The sequence below is a fragment of the Bubalus bubalis genome, chromosome 14 (genome assembly GCF_019923935.1).
Source record: "Bubalus bubalis isolate 160015118507 breed Murrah chromosome 14, NDDB_SH_1, whole genome shotgun sequence".
Classification (NCBI taxonomy): Eukaryota; Metazoa; Chordata; class Mammalia; order Artiodactyla; family Bovidae; genus Bubalus; species Bubalus bubalis.
Genome location: NC_059170.1, coordinates 19282937 through 19302043, shown reverse-complemented (window position 1 = coordinate 19302043; position 19107 = coordinate 19282937). Strand labels below are relative to the sequence as shown.

Sequence of the window (19107 nt, the reverse complement as noted above, 5' to 3'; positions counted from 1 at the left end):
AGTAGTAAATACTACAGTACTACACTATCCATGGCTGGCTGATTCCACAGGTGCAGGGAAACTGTGGGTACGGAGGGCTGACTCTTTAAGTTATACAAGAATTTTGACTGTGAACGGTCAGCGCCCCTACGCCTCTGTGCTGTTCAAGGGTGGACTCTATGCCACAGAACATTTCTGGGCGTCTTTCCTACCTTGAAAGCTCCTCCTCCTCCTCCCTGTCTCTTCTACCTGGAAAGCTCCTCCTCCTCCTCCCTGTCTCTTCTACCTAGAAAGTTCCTTCTCCTTCAAAATGCAAGCCAAAAAAACAGAAACTTTCCTTGATAGGACTTCCTCTCTCTCCTTTCTGAGAGGGTCTGGGATCTTATCTAACATTTATCGTACTGTATTGTAATTACTGGCTCATTTGTCCTAACCGCCCGCCGCTACAGAGCAGGTGCCAGGCTGTCTTTACTGTGCACGCCTTCTTTCTCTCCAAGCACGCCAGGCATGGAGCAGGGGCTCAGAAAGTGTCTGAAGGCATGAGCAATAGCCTAGTCTAATGACAGGTTCATTAATCATGGCAGTGTCTATTTTGGGGATATGGCATTATCGGTGCCAGAAGTGAATTATTTTCATGTAGACTTATCCCTCAATTAGATCAAAAGCTCACTGCAGCTTACAAAGGACATGCAGGTCTTCAGTAACAGCTTGGCCTATCCTGATGCACATCAGTACTCTGATCTTGGACAAGTCCCATTACTCTTCCTGAGCTTGTTTTCTTAGATTGTAAAAATAAAATAATTCAAGGGTCATGAAAGATAATGAAATGTTTCTGAATATTTGTATTAGGGTGAACCATAGGAAATTACCATTTCTGTAGGTCTAAATGATTATCAGAAATGTTATATTCTTCAAGCAAACTCAAATTAAGGCAAACCCCAAAACAATGGAAAAAAAACAAAAGACCTTTCCTTTCCTTGAAAGGAAAAAGACAGAGAACAACAATGGCTTCATGGGTCATGGCAAAAGCAGTGCTTACAAGTTTATAGCTATAAACATTTATATTAAAAAGGAGAGCAATCTCAGATTATCTTATCTTCCATCATGAGAAACTAGGGGAAAAACGGAGTAAACCCAACCCAAAGAAAGCATGAGGAAATTAAAAATATCCTTGCAAAAATAAGTGATATAGAAAAAAGCAAAATAACAGGAAAAAATCAACAAAATCAAATTTGGTTCTTCGAAAAGACCAACAATATTAAAAATAGTTACACTGACTAACTTACATTGACTCAAATTACTATATATTCAGGAATGAAAGAGGAAACAACTACCAATTTTAAGGAGATAAAAAGGTTTACATGGAAATACTAAGAGCAACTATATGCCAACAAACTACATAAATTAGATGAAACGTACAAATTCTCAGAAGGACACAAATAACAGAAACTAACTTAAGAAATAGAAAATCTGATATACCTAAAACAATTAAAGAGATCAAATTAGTGATTTAATACAAAAGGAAGAAAAGGAGGGAGGGATGGAGGAAGGAAACGACCCATAAAAGCCCAAGTCTAGATGCTTCACTAGTAAATTCTATTGAACATTCAAAGAGAAACTGGCAAATACTTCACAAATTCTTCCATAAAACAGAAGAAGGAACACTTCCCAGCTCATTCTATGAGGCTAGTATTAACCCTGATACCAAAACCAAAGACACTAAAAGAATACCTAGAAATAAACTTAATCAAGGAGGTGAAAGAACTATACTCTGAAAACTATAAAACAATGATGAAGCAAATTAAGGATGATACATAGAAATGGAAAGATATCCTGTGTCCTTGGATTAGAAGACTAGTTAAAACGTCATACACTCAAAGCAATCTACAGATTTAATACAATCCCTATCAAAATATCCATGGCATTTTTCACAGAACTAGAACAAATTCCTAAAATGTATACGGAACCACAAAAGATCCAGAACTGCCACAACCATCCTGGAAAAAAAAAGAACAAAGCTGATGGTATCACACTCCCTGATTCAGACTATGCTACAAAACTACAGGAACCAAAACTGCACAGTACTGGCACATGGACGCAGACACACAGATCAATGGACCGAAACAGAAAGCCCAGAAATAAACCCACCACTTATGGTCAATTAATTTACACCAAAACCAACAAGAATATACAACAGTGAAAAGACAGCCTCTTTAATAAGCAGTGTTGGGAAAACTGTACAGCATATGTAAAACAATGGCATGCGTAACACAACACTGCAAATCAACTATACTTCAATAAAATAAATTTTTTTAAAAAGAAATTTGAACATTTTTCACAAAATATAAAAAATAAACTCAAAATAGATTGAAGACCTAAATGTAAGACAAGAAACCATAAAACTCTTAGAAGAGAACAGAGGCAGAACACTCTGACATAAATCATTGCAGTATGTTTTCTGTATCTGTCTCCTCAGGCAAAAGAATCAAAAACAAATAAATGGGACCTGATTAAACGTAAAAGCCTTTGCACAGCAAAGGAAGCAATCAACAAAATGAAAAGGCAGAACCCACTGAATGACAGAAAATATTTGCAAATGATATAATAAGGGATTAATATCTAAAATATATAAACAGCTCACACAACTCAAAGCAAAACTACAAAAAACTAATTAGCACAAATTAGCATAACATTATAAATCAACTATACTTCAACAGAAAAAAGAGGAAAAAAATATAAACAACCCAATTTAAAAATAGGCATAAGACCTAAATGGACATTTTTTCAAAGGAGACCAACACACACACTTAGAGCTAATAAATGAGTTTGGCAAGGTTTCAGGATACAAAATCAGTATACAAAAATCACCTGAATTTCTATGCATCTGCAATAAACAATCCAAAAGTTAAAATAAGAAAGCAATCCCATTTGTAACAGCATCAAAAAGAATACTTATGAATAAATTTAACAAAATATAAGATCTGTACAATGAAACACAAAACATCATTGAAAAAAATTAAAGAAGTAAAGAATGCCTAAATAAATGGAAAGCCATTCATGCTCAGAGATTGGAAGACTTAGTATTTCTAATACGGCAATATTCTCCATATTGATGAGATGGTTGGATGGCATCACTGACTCAATGGACATGAGTCTGAGTAAACTCCGGGAGTTGGTGATGGACAGGGAGGCCTGTTGTGCTGCAGTCCATGAGGTCCCAAAGAGTCAGCCACAACTGAGCGACTGAACTAAACTGATCAAAATTCCAGATGGCTTCACTGCAGAAACTGACACTACATTTATGCAGATGACACCACCCTTATGGCAGAAAGTGAAGAGGAACTAAAAAGCTTCTTGATGAAAGTGAAAGAGGAGAGTGAAAAAGTTGGCTTAACTCTCAACATTCAGAAAACGAAGATCATGGCATGTGGTCCCATCACTTTATGGCAAATAGATGGGGAAACAGTGGAAACAGTGTCAGACTTTATTTTTTGGGGCTCCAAAATCACTGCAGATGGTGACTGCAGCCATGAAATTAAAAGACGCTTACTGCTTGGAAGGAAAGTTATGACCAACCTAGATAGCATATTCAAAAGCAGAGACATTACTTTGCCAACAAAGGTCCGTCTGGTCAAGGCTATGGTTTTTCCAGTGGTCATGTATGGATGTGAGAGCTGGACTGTGAAGAAGGCTGAGCGCCAAAGAATTGATGCTTTTGAACTGTGGTGTTGGAGAAGACTCTTGAGAGTCCCTTGAACTGCAAGGAGATCCAACCAGTCCATTCTGAAGGAGATCAGCCCTGGGTGTTCTTTGGAAGGAATGATGCTAAAGCTGAAACTCCAGTACTTTGGCCACCTCATGCGAAGAATTGACTGATTGGAAAAGACTGTGATGCTGGGAGGGCTTGGGGGCAGGAGAAGGGGACAACAGAGGATGAGATGGCTGGATGGCATCACTGACTCGGTGGACATGAGTCTGAGTGAACCCCGGGAGTTGGTGGTGGACAGGGAGGCCTGGCATGCTGCGATTCATGGGGTCGCAAAGAGTCGGACACGACTGAGCGACTGAACTGAACTGATACATTCTTTGCAAGTACACAGAGCATTTACAAAATGCGCAGCTGCCGGGCCATGGAGCAAATTTCAATACATATCTAAATGAATCAAAACACAAACTATGTTCTCTGACTGCAGTGCAATCAGCCTAAAATCTGTAACAGAAAGATAATTATAAAACCCTGATGTTCATAAATTAAAAAGTATACCTCCTAAAGATGCATAGGTCAAAGAAGAAATTCAAGGAGAAATTTGAAAATATTCCGAAATAAATGACAATGAAAATACTACAGATCAAAATTTGTGGGGTCCAACTAAAGCTATGACTAGTGGCCAAGATAAACTTGATACCAAAACCTGGTGAAAGGAAAATTGTAGGCCATTCTCATTCATAAACACAGAAGGAAAAAAATCCTAATAAGAAAATTAGAAATCAAATTTAGCAATCTATAAAAAGGATGAAGTTTTGAATCAGAAATTCAGATTTGGTTTAATACTTGAAAAGTTTACTCAGTGTAATTCATCATATTAATAACACAAAGGAAAACAATATTAACATCTCAATGCAGAAAAAGCATTTTGATAGAATTGAACACAGAAACTCAGAAAAGAAGTGAACTAATAAGAGTATCTACAGAAAATATTCAACATCATACTTAATGGTTAAATGTTTAAGGCTCTCCCTCTTAGGTCAGTGACATGCCACTTCAATTCACTGTAAAGGAGCATCCCAAACAGCAGTTAGGTAAGAAAAAAAAGATGTAAGATAGGAAGGGATAAAATAAAAGCTTCATTTGCAGATATACTTGCAGATGACTGTACACACACACAATCCAAAATAATCTAAATACAGGAGCAATAATTAAAATACAGGAGCAATATAAACACTGCAGCAATACAAAAACCAATCTTGTTTTTATATTACAGCTACAGTTAGAAAACATGATCTTTAAAATGCTATTTACGATACCATCAAATCATATCAAACACCAAGGAATGAATCTAACAAAGACCACTACATAGAAAACTATAAAATATCATCAAGAGAGATTAGGAAGATTAAGTCAGAGAAAAAGAGATGTAAGGGAAGGAGAGAATGAGTGTGCAGTATTGGATAGACTGAAAGCAAACCCAATCAAAATTCTGTTGTAAAAATGTACACATTCATTCAAAAATGTATATGGAAATGGCAAAGGACCAAGAAGAGCCAAGGAATTCTTGAAGAAAACTAGGAGAAGCTACTCTTCTGATTCAATATTCTATAACCAAAATCAACACATAAAATTACAGAAAATGAGAACTGGTATTAGCATAAGGGCAAATGGACAAATCAGAGGAACAGAACAGACATGAAACAGACGTGAAAACAAACACTACAGAGCACTGGAGGGACAAAAAAAGACTTTTCAATAAGCAACTGGTCAACTCGGTATCTCTATGGAAAAGCTCACACCACACCCAAAAATAAATTCCAAGAGGAACATATGTTTCAATGGCAAAGGCAAAACAGTAAAGCTTCTAGAAGATAAGCAGAGTATCTTCATGACCTTAGAGTAGGTAAAGATTTATTAAACAGAATACAAAAAGCACTAACCATAAGGGAAAATAGTGGTATTAAAATTAAGCACTTCTGTTTACCAAAAGATCTTTTGAGAGACTAACAAGGCAAGCCACCAAATAAGAGAAGATATCTGCCAAATATAACTACAAAGGGCTCATATCCAGCAAATAAAAAGAACTTTGTTTTAAATGAAAAACCCCATCAGAAAAATATGTTAAAGATTTAGACAGGTAATCCACAAGACAGAAAGTCCAAATGGCCAATAAGCTCCTGAAAAGATGCTTAACTTCACTAGTTGTCATGCTGCTGCTGCTGCTGCTAAGTCACTTCACCCATGTCCGCCTCTGTGCGACCCCATAGACGGCCTCCCACCAGGCTCCCCCGTCCCTGGGATTCTCCAGGCAAGAACACTGGAGTGGGTTGCCATTTCCTTCTCCAATGCATGAAAGGGAAAAGTGAAAGTGAAGTCACTCAGTTGTGTCCGACTCTTCGCGACCCCATGGACTGCAGCCTACCAGGCTCCCCTGTCCCTGGGATTTTCCAGGCAAGAGTGCTGGAGCGGGGTGCCATTGCCTTCTCCGTCACTAGTCATGAGGGAAACACAAACTAAAATCATTAGATGCCACTTCTCACACACTAGAATGACTAAAATTAAAAAGACTGGCAACACCACAGGTTAGTCAAAACATGGAACAGGAGCTCACATACACGGCTGGTGGGACTGTAAATTAGTACAACCATTTGGGAAACTGTTTAGCTGCTGATGCTAAACCTATGTATATCCTATAACCTAGGAATTCTACGTTTAAGTATACACCCCAAAGAAATTGCACAGATATGCTTCAAGAGACAAGTACAAGAATGTTCACATAAGCATTATTCAAAACCGCCAAAAACTGGAAAGATCCCAAATACTCATCAAAATTACAACAAATTAACTGTGGTTTAATACTATACAGCAATGACAATGAATGAACTACATCTTTACCTGTCATCAGGGATGAATCTCACAATGTGGACTGAAAGAAGGCAGAAGGCAGACTTAGTACATACTGTTTGATTCTATGTATGTATGTATGTATGTATGTATGTATGTATGTATGTATATGCATATGTGGGCTCAGGCGTGTCCAACTCTTTGTGATCCCATGGACTATAGCCTACCAGGCTCTTCTGCATGGAGTGGGTTGCCATTTCCTCCACCAGGGAATCTTCCCAACCCAGGGATTGAACCTGCGTCTCCTGGACTGGCAAGCAGAGTCTCTACCACTGTGCCACCTGTGAAGCCCTGATGCTATTTGTATAAAGTATAAAAACTAGTATGACTAAATGCAAAGTTAGAAGTTAGACTAGCGATTTCATTTGAGGGGAAGAAGAGTAGATAGAGAGGTTAGTAAGGGGTACAGAGGTGATGCAGTATTTGCTACATAGTAGATAATTTTGAGTTGTTCATTTATCTTTGTGCATTTCAACACAGAAAGTTTTGTAAATGCCTAAAATAAAATAATCTTATGTAGTGATTATGCAAGGATCTCTAAAATACATTTGTAAGTGAAAAAAGCTAGAAGCACATAGTACGTATAGTATGTATACATACTACACAACAGTATGTATAGTACAGTATCACTTGTGTAAGGAAGACTATAGAGACACATTTGCTTTCCTAAGCTTAGACAGAGGGATCCACAAGAAATCAATAACCAGAGTTGCATCTGGGAGTAGAACTGGAGGGAGATAGGAGAGGTGGCAGCAGGCCATCTGTAAGGCAGACTCACTTTCTCCCTTTTGTACATGAGTATATGTTACTCAAAACAAATGTTATCTCCGGCAGGGAGGGACTGACATGAAAGGGGAATTAAATATATTAATAACTTCTCAAATTTGGCCATGGGTACATGTTTACTGTGGCAATACACTGGTATTACTTATTACAGCTTTTTAAAGGTCAAATATTTAACAATAAACTTAAAAAAAAAAAGCCAACTCTATGCACAATGGCATACTGTGGATGTTCAATAAATATTACGTTCCCCACCCTAATCCCAAATATCTAAACTTGTCTCCCACCGATCTCCCACAGGAGCACTTCACTTTCTCTTCTGTCTTCTAACGGCCAGTTATGAGGACTTTCTCAATGGTGTTCCTGAGAAATATCTATGCTACTGTTAAAAGTCTACTCATTCTTCAGAACCAACTCACGTCTCACTTATTCTATGAAGTTCTCCAAAGCATCCATAGCCCAAACTTCAAAGGAGAGAAAATGTCTTTTAAAAATAGGAAGATCCTAAGAGAACACTTAGTGCAATCACTTGCAGAGGGGTTAGTCAGGTGATAGACATGATTTCATTTTAGTTGTTACATATTTTAATGTACATCTACCAAAGTGTACCCATAATGAATAAGCAGACTTTCATCAATGCATATTATAGCTAAAATTACAGAAGACCAGAAAAAGAGACAACCCTAAAAGCTCTTAGGAGGTAAAGAGTGGGAATATAGGTCATGCACAAAGGATGGGGAATGAGAACAGAACCTTTCGACAGTTACACCAAATGCTTAAAGATAATGGAATAATATGCCATTAAAACTCTAAAGGAAAATAACTTCTAACTTAGAATTATATACCCAGCTAAACTAAATACTCAAGTATAAGAAAAAAAAGACATTTTCAGACATACAAACTTAAAAGAAAGTTACCTCCCATGTATGCTTTCTTAGGTGGCTACTAGAGAATGTACTCCAAGAAAAAGGAACACAGGATTCAGAAAACAGGGATCCAAAACATGAGAAAAAGAAATAAAATGTCCTGAATTTGGTGAAGGGAAACCCCAAAAATTCAGCAATACAGCTATTCTAGCAAGTAATTAGTCCAAGCTGAAGCAGGCCAGAGGGTTCCAAGAAGAATTTCTTTTTAAAAGAAAAAAGTAGGAGTTTTAGAATTTGGTAATAAATTGTAACAAAAAGTAAAGCAAATTTTATAAGGATGATTATAGTGAAAGAAGCCAGACTCAAAAGGCTACATATGGAATGATTCCATTTCTGTGACAGTCAGTAAAACAGCATAACAGGATAGACAACAGATGCACAGCTGCCAAGGGATGGTGGTGGGGAAGGGCAGACTACTACAGGGGAACTTGCTGAATCTTAACTACAGTGGTGGTCACACAACTATGTGTGTTTGTCAAAACTTACAGAACTATACACTGAAAGGGTGAATTCTACTATACTCAGGTCTCAATTTAAAAAGTAGGGAAAGAAAGGGCAGCTTTTAACTAAGAAAAATACATTATACAGAATATAATTGTTGCATACTATATGGCTCTGCCGTAAACAATTATATCACTATCATCATAATGAAAATACCAATGGCCAAAACTGACATAACCACATTAGGAGAATCATGGAGACCAAATGTATGGCACAGGGTGCTGTGAATTAAACCCTCATCCTCTACAAGAGGAAGAGAAAAGATAACCTTTAAAACTGTACAGTCAAGTATTAGCCTTATGTCATTTAGAATATTGGCTTTCCTGTTTTGTGGACTCTTCGCCTGCAAAAGAAAACAGCCACAGTGTGGACAGTGACTGCCTGGGGAGAGTGGAACTTGGGGTGAAAAGTGGGGGCACTGCTGTTATTTTTTGCAAGGTTCATGATACCCAGAGATTCTCCAAATCATAATCAAAATATTCAGCTTCACATGGAATTTCTTTTACTACTACCAGTTTGTCTTACAAGGCATTTACTCTCATTTAAAAATCATCATCTGGATTTTGTTTTCCTTGTGAACATCTGAGTAGTATGATGAAAAGAGCCACTATCCAGGCATCTTCAAAGCTGAACTTTTGGCAGGTGTTGTATGGGTTTTTTCTCTTGGAGTACTTGTGGTTTGACAGTTTATAGGAGTGATAATCTCTTACATCATGCTGCCTAAGCTGTCAACCTATTTAGTAAATGTGACACTTCCAGACATTTACAGTTTTTCTTGACTTATTTTTGTCTTTAGTGCTTTTCTTTTTAAATAATTAAATGCTGAATTCCATAAACATAAAATGTATATTTTATTTGTTTAGTTCTAAGTGTAAGATATCAAATGCCTCGAAATAAATTAAGTGCAAGTAAATAGCCTTCTTAAAGATTAATGAAGATTAAATACCTTTAATTAATGAAGATAAAAGACATTGTTAGATTATTCTGGTAATATTAACCAATGAATGCTTGCATCCACTTTAATGGGATCTGTTATGTTTTAATATAATTAAAAGTGAATTTTATGGTTTGTGAACATAAAAACCTGTTTAAATATTATCCATATTTTTAAAAGAATTTATCCTACTGGGGGGTTTTCAATATCAAATTATCCTTGACAGGCAAAGAGGACAGTATTTGATTTGAACCTCTAGGTTTCAAATGTTAATGCTTAGAACAAGGCTGAAAGAGGCAGTACCAACTGAAAATCAAAAAAAAAAAAAAAGAGGGGTCAATCTAAAAAGATACATATGAAGTAAATAACACTCAGGTAGAAGTTAGATATACCAATAATCACCAAGAAGTGATGACTGGAATTTGGGAAACAGAACAGGATGCCATAAGCCAGCCTATCATTAGATTTCCAAACTGAAGTGGTATCTCTAGGTGTGGTGGGTCATGACCTGTTGAGTTGCCTTGCCTAGTCTATCCCTTTCCCGCAATTCCCACTGACCATGCAGGGTCCTGTGCACCGCAGGGAAGGAAACTGGATTTGATACCAACTGCCATGGGATGCCACTGGAGGGTTTTAGGCAAGGGATTGTAAGATCTGATTTGTTTTAGGGATCAAATGTGCTGATAAATCTGGACAGGCTCTGTAAACACTAAAGCATCATACCAGCATATTTTATTACCTGATAGAGGACAAATTGAAAGGGAGAGATGAAAATAAGGCACACTAAAATCCAACTAGGATAGGCCCATTTTAAATCATTCAGCCCGGAGTCTCCTCCCAGGCTCCTCCCAAGTTGCATTTGGGACTTGAGGAAGATCAGGTTTGGTGGGCTGTATTTGCCATATTAAGTTTTTGAGGTGCCCATTAGATGTCTGTGTGGAGATGCTGAGAAAGTATTTGGATATATCCAACTGGAGCTAAAGGGGGGAACCAGGATGGAAATACAGATTTAGGATCTATCAGAATATAGTTTTGCTAAAAACAATACTTGCTAATCTTTATAGCATGACTACTATATTTTAGACACCATTTTAAGTGCTTTACATGTATAAATGCTCTTGGTCCTTACCACAGCCTTACCAAGCTAGAGTCCATGATTATCTCTATTTTATAAATGAAGAAACTGAGGCAAAAAGAGATTAAACTACTTGTTCAAAGACACACAGCAAGTATGTACCAGAGCTGGGATTCAAATCTAAGTAATCTGACTCCAGAACTCTTTAAAGCCATGGGACTGTGTGGGATATACAAAGAGACAGCCCTGAGAAAGCCAAAGCCCTCAGATACAGTATTTCAAGTCAAACAATTTCCTGAGTCCTGAGGATCAAATGACTGGTGCTGTTTCAGGCTCTGCAGACACATAAAAAAATAAAACACAGTCTTTCAACAGGCCCAGTCTCAGATCCATGAGCTGATAACAACTATTTACTGATCATCTACTATATGCCATACACTGGGCAAGCTTTTTAGATATATTATTCTACTTACTCCTCCCCCAATAGCACTAAGAAGACGTTACCATTGCCATTTTAGAAATAACGAAACTGAGGTTAAGAGAGGTTATATAATATAACCTAGCATTAAATGACAGAACTAGGGTTCAATACAGGTCCATCTTACTTCAAAATCTGGTTTTTGCCAAGGAAGTCCTGTTACATGCTACAACACAGATGAACCTTGAGGACATTGTGCTAAGTTAAATATGCCAGGCACAAAAAGACAAACAATGCATGATTCCACTTATATGAGGTATTTAAAGTAATCAAATTCATGGAAACAGGAAGTAGAAGAACGGTGGTTACCAGGGGCTGTGAGAAGGGAAAAAGAGTAGTTTAATGGCTCAAGTTTCAGATATACAAGATGAAAAAATTCTGGGGATCTGCTTCACAACAATATGAATACTTACTGACTGCACACTTAAAAATGAATGAGTTGGTAAACTTTACATTCATTATGTGTTTAAAACGCAAAGAAGAAAATTTTAACCTGGTCTTTCCAAGTATTCCACAGGCCATAAGAGAATATACTCACTGTGTCATGGAAATACCTGTGAGGAAATCATTTACTCTGCAATGTGGTGGAGGAAAAAGAGTGGAACAAGGAAGAGATCAAACAAAGTTACTAAGAAGCGACACATTTGAAAGATGAAGATCCCCACTTTATCTTCACTATAGTTTTAGGAAGGAACCTCAGTCTCAACCTCTGAAATAGCTCCCACACCTGTCTGTATACAACTTGATTACCATACTAATAGTGGTAATTAATGTGGTAATCAATTATTACCACAGATTATAAATGGGGCTCAAGAACATTCCAGTACCTTCTATCCGATGAGTTTCTCCAGTCTCCTTCCATTCCAAGTCATCCAGCATTGGGTACAAATAAATGTAAAGAACTTAATTTTCTTTCCTTCATTAAGTTAAAGAACTTTGGTGGCTCTCTATTGCTCTCAGAACACAGAAGATTATCAAGAAGAGTGCTTAGGAGCAAATTACCTAATCTTTCTGAGCCTAAGTTTCTTCATCGGTGTTAAGAGATGAGTCCTGACACTTGATTCAAAAGACTTGAGAATGAAATAAAGACACTGTATAACTTGCACAATGCTTGATCCAAAGTATGTACTCAATAAAGGTGAGTTAAGTTCCCTTTCTGCCCGTTCCTACCTACTCAGGTCAGTAAGAGTCTTTGGGTTAAAGGACAGAGCAAGTATTTCCAGGATCTTAAGGCAGATAGAGAAGAATGCAAAGGGAAAAAAGTTGCTCATCTATGGTTATCTTATGGCAAGGAAAATACTGCTCACCCAGAACTGCTTCTTCATCTGTAACCCTACACACACACACACACATATATATATGTCCTTTTAACCATATAATATTAAAATGGCTCAAAACTAAGTTACTACGAAAAATCTCACTCTCATTCTCTCCCTCATCTTCCCAATTCCCACTCCACCAATCACTTTATTAGTTTCCTGTACATACTTAGAAGTTGGTTTATGCAAAAGCTGTCCTTAACTTAAGCTAATGTTTTACAGGGGTGTTTACAAGGTAAGTTCTGGGAACAAGGTGAGGGGGAAGGGGCAAGCAACCTTGGTCTTATTCATCCTGATTTACCCTAAAGCACTGTCCTTCATTCATTAAAAAAAAAAAACCCCAAAACTAATCATTTAATAGGCACGTAGCGTAAGCTAGATAACAAGTACTGCATTAATATTAACTGATTACCCTTCAGCTTTTTACTATGCACCAGAAACGCATTTAACGCTTTACACAATTGTCTTTGATCTTCACAACACCTTAACAGGTTGGTTACTAATTATCATCTTCATTTTACAAATGAGGAAACTGAGGCACAGAAAGGTAAACTTGCCCAACCAAGAGACAGCAGGGTTCTGAATCCAGGCCTGACTCCGGAACCCTAGCTGTTAACCATGACGCTTTACACACGCAACACAGATACAGTCCCTGCACCCGTTGGAGCTCAGCCTAATGTAAGATACAGGCGAGAAAAAGAGTAGACAACAAAGAAATATGTAATTAGAGACTAAGAAAGTAATGTGAACGAAACGAATTCTGGGCTGTAACTGAATAACAATGGGGACCTACTTTAGAAGGGGGGGAGGGGTTATGTCAAGGAAAGGCCTCTCCGAGAGAATGACATTTATGATGACTGGGGAACCGTTTGGTGGCTGCAATGATGACCCACCGCCCAGTTCATCGCGGAGAAACTCGCGGCCCGTAGAGGCTAAAGCCAACTCGCCCAGGGTCCCCCAGACGTGCAGACGTGGCGCAAGGAAGGGAGGATCCAGGAGCTGGGCCCAGGACTCGTACACGCCATCAGTGCCCGATGCAGCCCAGCCCGGCTCGGCCCCTAACCCGGAGCCTCTAGCCTGCCGCTGCCCACTGCTCCGCCGCGGCTGACAGCGTCGGGACAGCCTACAGAGAGGCCCAGCGACCGGCCAAGAGGGGTCAGGCCCGTACTGCGGCGGCCTGGAAGGCCTCTTCCCCGGCCCCCCGCCAGCTCCCGCCCGGTCCACCCCGCCCCGCCCCTCCGGGCCGGCTTCATACCTGCACGGCCCGGGCCAGGCCCCGGCCGGTCAGCTGGCCCTGCCGCAGCTGCAGCAGAATGTTACCCGGCCGCGGCCGGCCGCCCCATCCGCCCCAGGCCGCCACCGTTGCCGCCGCCCGTCGCCCTCGGCCGGCCCCAGACCCAGCAGCCGCCGGCGCAGCCGCCATGTCTCCTCGTCCTACAAACAGGAAGCAAGCGGCCCCGGGGCCGCGGAGATTTCTACGGGGCGGCAGAGGGGTCGCCGCAGCGCCCCCAGTGGGCCGACGGCGGAGGCGCAGGCCGCGTGGCAGGGGCTGTGCGTGCCGCGGGGGCTGCCGGGAAATGTAGTCTTGTTCGCAAGCGGGCAGATGAGAGAGAGCAATGAGTGGTTTCTTGCGCCACTTGTCCTTCTGGCCCCTCGGTCCAGCATTTCGCTGAGGTCCCTCGAGGTCGAAGACAAGTCCCTGCGTGCGCAGTCTCCCATTTCTTGCCAATTTGGGGAGGTTACAGTCAAATGACTAGGAAAAGATCTTGGGTTCCAGACCAGGAATCAGGCCGCCTGTTCTGATTCCCACCTGCTGCTTTCTGCTGAGACTCGCCACGGACCTCCCTGAGCTTCATTTTCCCGAGTTCATTCAATCGGTAGTTCCTGGGGGCCTATTCAGCCAATACATAGTTCCTTGGAGCCAGCTCTGCGCCCAGCACCGAGAGGTCCCTGGAAAAGCAGTGGTGAGCAGAGAAGATAACTAGGTCTCTGTTTTGGAATGCGAGTTACAGGGGAAGACAGCACATCCCTACTCAGACGCACAGTAGGGTAAGTTGTGTAACTTGGTAGGTTACTGTGAAGTTAAATGAAATAATGGAAGGGAAAATGGTTGGTAAATTGTGACATCATATTCACTGTCAGAGGAAACTTGACCTGATTTCTCCCCACCAGTATGTTCTTACTCTACTCTGAGCCCACATAATCATGCTCTTGGCAAACTTCTGTGGTAGGATCGTGGTGTCTCCTTGCCTTTTTTCATTCTGGGAGGGGGTCTTGTATTAATAACATAAATGAAAGAGGAATGGTGGGTGTAGTGCAATAAGGAATGGTGGAGATTGTAACTCATAATTTATTGCCCAAACCAGAACATTTTTAAGAATGAAAAAGTGCTATTAATTACAACAGGACAGTAGGCATATAAAGAGGCTGTTTCTGGTAAACTGGGATTGTGGTCATCGTCCTCATTCCCATCTGCAGGGAGTGGGCTCTACTCGCCTCCAGCGGGTTGTTGCTAAACTGTCTGGTTTTTTCCAGAAAGGCCAAAAGTCTGAATTTTTATGTGAAATTATCCAATTTTGAAAACCCCAAGGGCCAAATAAAACCCTATTTGTGACCCCTGAAACAAAGAGATCAAGATCAGATTCCGGTATACATGGAAATTTAACATGTGGTAAGGGAGACATTTCAAATCACTGGGGAAAGAAAAAAAAAAAAGTTAGGTGTTGAACTTTACACCAAAAGCTAAAATGAATCTCAGACATACTAAAAGCAGTATGTAACAAAATCAAAGTACAGTTTTAAAGCTGGATTGTGCTAATGGTTACACAACCATAAGTTGGCTACAAATCATTAGACTCAAAGTGGGTGAGTTTTATTGTATGTAAATTATACCTCATAAATTTATGATATGTAAATTATATATGTTAAAAATCAAAGTATAAAAACAGTAGAAGTGAATCTATGGGACTACTTTTATGATTTGGGAGTAGGAAAGTTCTTCTCAATCATAAAACCCAGAAGTCATGAAGAGGAAAAGATTGACAAGTTTGACCATAGCAACATTAAAGCCTTCTGTATAAGACACTGTAGTGTTAGTTGCTCATTCCTGTCCAACTCTTTTCAACCCTTTGGACTGTAGCCTGCCAGGCTCCTCTGTCCATGGGATTCTCCAGGCAAGAATACTGGAGTGGGTTGCCATTTCCTTCTCCAGGGGATCTTCCGAACCCGGGGATTGAACTCAGGTCTCCTGCATTGCAGGCAGATTCTTTACTGTCTGAGCCACCAGGGAAGCCCCATAAGACAGCATAAACAACCATAAAAGGCAAGGAATATTCTGGGAAACAGTCAGTATCCAGAATGTGTGAGGAACTTACAGTGTGCTCTCAGCCAAAACTTCTCATCCCCAGGAAGCTTTCTGAATGGCTTGCTTTCTCATGCTCCAGGTTTCCATTCAAGGAGAGACCTTCCCTACCATCCATATAAAAACAGCACTCACACTCCTTACTTTACGCTCTCCATCTTATTACCTGCTTTGTTTGACCTAACATGGTTTTCTTTCTGCACCCCTCCCCCTGCCTAGAGGATAATCTGGGTCTTTGTTCATTGCTGCATTTATATCCCCAGCACATAGAATAGAACTTGACACATAGTAGGTGGTCAAATATGTTTATTGGCTTAGTAAATTAATGAACAGATGCGTTATTCAGTTCAGTTCATTCGCTCAGTCGTGACCGACTCTTTGCGACCCCATGAACCACAGCATACTAGGCCTCAGGCCTCCCTGTCCATCATCAACTCCCGGAGTCCGCCCAAACCCATGTCCATTGAGTCAGTGATGCCATCCAACCATCTCATCCTATGTCGTCCCCTTCTCCTCCTGCCCTCAATCTTTCCCAGCATCAGGGTCTTTTCCAATGAGTCAGCTCTTCGCATCAGGTGGCCAAAGTATTGGAGTTTCAGCTTCAACATCAGTCCTTCCAATGAACACTCAGGACTGATCTCCTTTAGGATGGACTGGTTGGATCTCCTTGCAGTCCAAGGGACTCTCAAGAGTCTTCTCCAACATCACAGTTCAAAAGCATCAATTCTTCAGCACTCAGCTTTCTTTATAGTCCAACTCTCACATCCATACATGACTACTGGAAAAACCATAGCCTTGACTAGACATTACTTTGTTGGCAAAGTAATGTCTCTGCTTTTTAATATGCTGTTTAGGTTGTTCATAACTTCCCTTCCAAGGAGTAAGCGTCTTTTCATTTCATGGCTGCAGTCACCATCTGCAGTGATTTTGGAACCCAGAAAAATAAAGTCAGCCACTATTTCCACTGTTTCCCCATCTATTTGCCACGAAGTGATGGGACCGGATGCCATGATCTTAGTTTTCTGAATGTTGAGCTTTAAGCCAACTTTTTCACTCTCCTCTTTCAATTTTATCAAGAGGCTCTTTAGTTCTTCTTCACTTTCTGCCATAAGGGTGGTGTCATCTGCATATCTGAGGTTATTGATTTTTCTCCCAGCAATCTTGATTCCAGCTTGTGCTTCCTCTGCTGCTGCTAAGTCACTTCAGTCGTGTCCGACTCTGTGCGACCCCAGAGACGGTAGCCCACCAGGCTCCCCTGTCCCTGAGATTCTGCAGGCAAGAACACTGGAGTGGGTTGCCATTTCCTTTTCCAATGCCTGAAAGTGAAAAGTGAAAGTGAAGTCGCTCAGTCATGTCCGACTCCTAGGGACCCCATGGACTGCAGCCTACCAGGCTCCTCCATCCATGGGATTTTCCAGGCAAGAGTACTGGAGTGGGGTGCCATTGCCTTCTCCTGTGCTTTCTCTAGCCCAGCTTTTCTCATGATGTACTCTGCATAGAAGTTAAATAAGTAGGGTGACAATATACAGCCTTGACATAGTCCTTTTCCTATTTGGAACCAGTCTGTTGTTCCATGTCCAGTTCTAACTGTTTCTTCCTGACTTATTGGCTCAGTAAATTAATGAACAGATGCGTTAACACCTACAAAAATCAAGGAAAACCAAACAACCCAATAGGTATGGTGGACTATACTCTCTCATCTTTGTCACAACTGGGAGACAGGATCCTGACAGATCTTACAGTTCAAATGGCCCTTCAGGTTTCCCTTGGCACTCATCATGCTGGAGGCAAGTCTTCCCATCTCAGCTGTGCTGCTGCTGCTGCTAAGTCACTTCAGTTGTGTCTGACTCTGTGCAGCACCATAGACGGCAACCCACCAGGCTCCCCCATCCCTGGGATTCTCCAGGCAAGAACACTGGAGAATGTTCACAAATGTGAACACCCAACCACAAATGTCACTGTCCATTCCTAAATTTGTACGTTCCTCAGCCCATCCTGGCCCAGGCATTCCCCAAATCTGTCTATTCACTGAGTCAAAAATGATCACTTCAAGTTCAGTCCCAAGGTCACTACCAACTAGGAAATGAGATAGGTTTCCAGAAAGTTAAAGTAAAGTTGCTCAGTCATGTCAAACTCTTTGAGAACCCCATAAACTGTAGCCTACCAGGCTCCTTAGTCCATGGAAATTTTCCAGGCAAGAGTACTGGAGTGTGTTGTCGTTTCCTCCTCCAGGGGAATCTTCCCAACCCAGGGATTGAATCCCCAGGTTTCCAGAAGCCTCAGGGTAAAGGCACTCCCACTTCATCTCTTTTCTGCCGGCCTTTTCCATAGAAACCAAATGAGTGTCTTTCACCACCAGAGGGCGTAGGACCCCTCCCAAAAGAGCCTCAGATCAGATCAGATCAGTCGCTCAGTTGTGTCCGACTCTTTGCGACCCCATGAATCACAGCACGCCAGGCCTCCCTGTCCATCACCAACTCCCAGAGTTCACTCAGACTCACGTCCATCGAATCAGTGATGCCATCCAGCCATCTCGAACTCTGTCGTCCCCTTCTCCTCCTGCCCCCAATCCCTCCCAGCATCAGGGTCTTTTCCAATGAATCAACTGTTCGCATGAGGTGGCCAAAGTACTGGAGTTTCAGCTTCAGCATCATTCCCTCCAAAGAAATCCCAGGGCTGATCTCCTTCAGAATGGACTGGTTGGATCTCCTTCCAGTCCAAGGGACTCTCAAGAGTCTTCTCCAACACCACAGTTCAAAAGCATCAGTTCTTCGGTGCTCAGCCTTCTTCACAGTCCAACTCTCACATCCATACATGACCACAGGAAAAACCATAGCCTTGACTAGATGGACCTTTGTTGGCAAAGTAATGTCTCTGCTTTTGAATATGCTATCTAGGTTGGTCATAACTTTCCTTCCAAGGAGTAAGCGTCTTTTAATTTCATGGCTGCAGTCACTATCTGTAGTGATTTTGGAGCCCAGAAAAATAAAGTCTGACACTGTTTCCACTGTTTCCCCATCTATTTCCCATGAAGTGGTGGGACCGGATGCCATGATCTTCGTTTTCTGAATGTTGAGCTTTAAGCCAACTTTTTCACTCTCCACTTTCACTTTCATCAAGAGGCTTTTGAGTTCCTCT

At 40.9% G+C, this 19107-nt stretch overlaps 1 protein-coding gene across 2 annotated transcripts in view; it reads right to left on the bottom strand.

Annotated features, from left to right (window-relative positions):
- Nucleotides 1-14071, bottom strand: part of LOC102396422 (transient receptor potential cation channel subfamily C member 4 associated protein) — a 69602-nt gene extending 55531 nt beyond the window's left edge. The window contains exon 1 of one of the 2 annotated variants that reach the window (XM_025263593.3): nt 13864-14071. In XM_025263593.3, the coding sequence (XP_025119378.1) occupies nt 13864-14031 (168 nt within the window). In that variant the 5' untranslated portion in view covers nt 14032-14071. The remainder of the gene's footprint in view (nt 1-13863) is intronic. The other variant, XM_025263591.3, reaches the window with a different exon arrangement.
- Between the last annotated feature and the right edge of the window lie 5036 nt (nt 14072-19107).